Source organism: Cynocephalus volans, chromosome 4 (genome assembly GCF_027409185.1).
Source record: "Cynocephalus volans isolate mCynVol1 chromosome 4, mCynVol1.pri, whole genome shotgun sequence".
NCBI classification, from domain to species: Eukaryota; Metazoa; Chordata; class Mammalia; order Dermoptera; family Cynocephalidae; genus Cynocephalus; species Cynocephalus volans.
In genome coordinates this window covers 166,161,224-166,164,738 of record NC_084463.1, presented here as the reverse complement: position 1 = coordinate 166,164,738, position 3,515 = coordinate 166,161,224, and the positions used below count along the sequence as shown (strand labels likewise).

Below are 3,515 nucleotides of genomic sequence, written 5' to 3'. Positions count from 1 at the left end.
CCATTGCCCCCGGACATGGATTGGCAATAAACTCTTTCAGGACCTTTACCGCCGCGATTTCTGCCGGCTCCCACCTCGGGGTCTGCCTGCGTTGGGGTGAGGGATGGAGCTGCAGAGGCTGAGGGCTTCTTGGAGGAGGGGGGCCTGCCACTGGTTCCCAGGGCTCCAGAGAGGACAGAATCACCCAAGTTCGACCCCGGTCATGAGTCCAGCCTCCAAGTCCCCCTGCTGCCACCCAGACAGCTCTGCTCACACCCCCGGAGAGGGGGAGCTCTCTGCCCAGCCACTGCCCACCCCCAGCCTGCAGTGGTGGCTGAGATCAGGGAAGCGTGGCTTGGGAGGACTAAGGTAACGGCCCTCACTCTGTGTGGGGGAGTCCAGCGGAGAAGCCCCAACCCCCTCTGGCCTCAGAACTGCACCAGGGATGCTGGCCCAGCCACCCGAAGGGGAGCTCCCTGGGGTCTCCCTCTTGAAGCCTCTTCATCCTAGAGTTGATTCGTGGCCCGGGGCCCATATCACCGTCTTCCTGGTCTCTTGATGGCCCTCACTGGAGGGTGCCAGCAGCCTGGGCCAGGAGGAAGGGACCGAGACAACTGACCTCAGAGCCTGGGATCGCCTCCCATGCCCTCAGCCCCTACCCCCCAGCTCTGGGCTCTTGGGGGAAGGGGCACTGAGCGTGGGGAGGCCAGGCCAGGCCAGCCCAGCTGCTGTGACCAATTGACCAGTCTGGGGAGAGCAACCTCGATGGGAGTCCTTAGATGCTCCTGAGACCATGAAGGCCACCCCACCCACAATGGGCTTTCTTTTAAAAAAGCCATTAAAATGTGGAGCCCCCAAACCTCAGAATTCCTTAGTCCTCAGACTGGAAGGGGCCTTAGAGAGCCAAGACCGCTCACCCCTTCCAGCCTAAGAGCTCAGGCCAGAACTTGCCTCTGCTTGAACCCCACCAGGGACGGGGGTCTCACCTGCTGGCCTTTGCCACTTGTCCAGGGCAGACTCTGGGTGGGAGAGGTCCTCAGTGTAGGGCAGGGTTGGGGGCCCAGGGGCCAGCCAGTTGAGGCAAGTGATGGATGTTAGGGCCCAATTTTTGTCCTTCACTCCCCAACGTCTACCTCCCCCAGCCAGCATCCTCCAGCTAGGAAGGTCCCGGAAACAAAGGTCCTCACTGGGCTGGGATCAGTGCCCTGTCCCCTTTTCCAACCTCCTTGGTTTGTTCATCACCAACAGATCTTCTGGGTGGGAGACACACCTCCTGTGCCCTGCCCTCTGGGTAACCCAGACACACACTGTCTGTCCTGGTCCATCTCCGTCTTACAAAGGATGAACTGGGGCAGGGAGGGTGGAAGCTGCCACCTGTCAGGCACCTCAGGGAGTGGGACGGGTTTGATGACAGCGGCATGGTCCTGGGCCAGGCCGTGGATGCTCAGAAATCTCAGCCTCCTGCCCCACCATTGGAGACAGCCCAGACCTCTCCTCCCATTTGCTTGAGAGCAGTGCTGCAGGCACTGACCAGGAGGGCTGGCAGCTGGGCTCTGGGGGGTACAGCGGGGCCGACAGCCAGAGGGCCAAGGGCTTCCTTCCACTTGCTGCAGGACAGGTGGTGTGTGGGCGGGAGGGGGCAGTTGGAGAAGGTCACCCCACCGACTGCAGCAGGAGCTTTGATCTGGGGAGGGGCCAGGGGCACTGGCCTCGGTGGGGGAGTTTGCCAGTCAACTCCTGGAGCAAGCACTGCCACCAGCCTTGTCCTCCCCAGGCCACATGAGTGGGAGGTATGCAGGGCCACACCCCGGCACTTCCTGGCCTGCTTGCAAAGGAGGGTGTGGACCAGGCGGAACAGATGACACTATTCATTCAAAGGCGGTTCCGGTGCCTTTCAGACAAGCCCCGCTGCGGTCCCCTTCCCTCCCGGTTCCCAGGCCCCCAACCCGCCCAGCAGGAACCTGACTGCGCCACAGCCCGCTGGTAGAAAAGAGAACAGGTCAAGTAATTTATTTGGAATGGACACACGGATGCAAAAACAAAATATTAAGACAGAACGTTTGACGACAAATAACCATCAAAATAAATACGCAGACAGTCCAATAACTTAACGCGCCCGCGCTGCGGGGCGAGGCTCCCGCACAGACGAGAAGGTCCTCCGAGGGGCAGGGAGGCGTCCGGCCCGGTCCCCGCGTGGCCAGCGGGTGGGCGGCCCCTGGGCTGCTGCCTGGTGCGGCCACGCGGCTGGTGCGGCCCGGTTCGTCCAGTGTGTGGCTCCGTGGCGAGAGACGGCTCAAGGGCCAGGCTGCGGGTCCCCGAGACCCCGCCGCGCCCGTCCCCTCTCGACAGTGTCGCCAGGCGGGACAGGGCCTCCCCGCCGTCCGAAGTGGCAGTCGGCGTCCCCCGACACCCGGCACCCACGGCAGAGCGGCGGCGCAGGCTCTGGGCGCGCGGGGCTCGGCTCAGGGCGCGCGGGCTCGGGACTCGGCTCGGGGCGCGCGGGCTCGGCTCGGGGGGCGCGGGCTCGGCTCGGGGCGCGCGGGCTCGGGACTCGGCTCAGGGCGCGCGAGCTCGGCTCGGGGGGCGCGGGCTCGGGGCTCGGCTCGGGGCGCGCGGGCTCGGGGCTCGGCTCAGGGCGCGCGGGCTCGGCTCGGGGGGCGCGGGCTCGAGGCTCGGGGCTCGGCTCAGGGCGCGCGGGCTCGGCTCGGGGGGCGCGGGCTCGGGGCTCGGGGCTCGGCTCAGGGCGCGCGGGGCTCGGCCTGCGCGGCGGGCGCGGCGCGCTCCTGGCGGCTGCGGAAGTCCTGCAGGGCGCGGCGGTTCTGGAAGTCGATGAGCGCCAGCGTGATGGCCGCGCTCCAGCAGCTCTCGCCCGCGCAGCGGAAGTCGATCTCCTTGCGGTCGGTGGTGACGATGGTGAAGTAGACGTACTTGCCGGTGCGCTCCACGCAGTCCACCTTGAGGATGGAGTGGAAGCGCAGCTCCTTGGGGCGCGCGCCGGGGCCGGCGGGGAAGAGGCTCAGGCGGTCGGGCGTGAGCACGCCGCGCTTCTTCTTCCACAGCTGGAACAGGCTGTCGCTGCGCTTCTCCAGCTCGCCCTCGCGCAGCACCTCGCCGGGGGTCTTCATGGCGGGCCGGGCGCGCGCTCTGCGCCTCGAGGCCCCGGCGCGGCCTTTATAGCGGCCCCGCCCCGCGCCCGCCCCCTCGCCGGCCCCGACGCCCCGGTGCCCAGCCCAGTGGGGTGACTCGCGGTCCCCACCCCGCCCGGGCGCCGGCCCCGCGGAGGAATGCGCTGCAGCCGGCCCCGCCCGCCGTGACTCACCGCCGGGGAGCCCTCCCCGGGCCACCGCGGCCCTCTCCGGACGGGGCCCTGCCACCCACGGGCTGCGCCTAGGACCGCCCCACTCCGAGCCGCGTTTCCCCTGCGTGAAACGGGACCGTCCCCTGTGAGATCAGGCGGCACATGGAAAGGGCGGAACGGCGCCCCAGGACGCTGGCAAATGTGAGGGGGTGCCTGCTCCTGGGCCCTCATGGTGTCC

The 3,515-nt window shown here is 67.6% G+C and overlaps 2 protein-coding genes across 2 annotated transcripts; both read right to left on the bottom strand.

The window, feature by feature from the left end:
* Nucleotides 1–1,983: 1,983 nt before the first annotated feature.
* Nucleotides 1,984–2,623, bottom strand: LOC134376715 (uncharacterized; the record flags this gene model as incomplete). Its single annotated transcript, XM_063095191.1, has 1 exon — nt 1,984–2,623. A coding segment is annotated over one exon (351 nt), but the record flags the coding sequence as incomplete, so codon positions are not given.
* Nucleotides 2,624–2,626: 3 nt separating this feature from the next.
* Nucleotides 2,627–3,111, bottom strand: PHLDA2 (pleckstrin homology like domain family A member 2). Its single transcript, XM_063092904.1, has one exon. The coding sequence runs from the start codon at nt 3,102–3,104 to the stop codon at nt 2,718–2,720; it is 387 nt and encodes a 128-aa protein (XP_062948974.1). The 5' UTR covers nt 3,105–3,111; the 3' UTR covers nt 2,627–2,717.
* Between the last annotated feature and the right edge of the window lie 404 nt (nt 3,112–3,515).

Coding starts and splice junctions, on each gene's coding strand:
- PHLDA2 (XM_063092904.1), bottom strand. CDS start 3,104: ATGAAGACCCCCGGCGAGGTGCTGCGCGAGGGCGAGCTGGAGAAGCGC.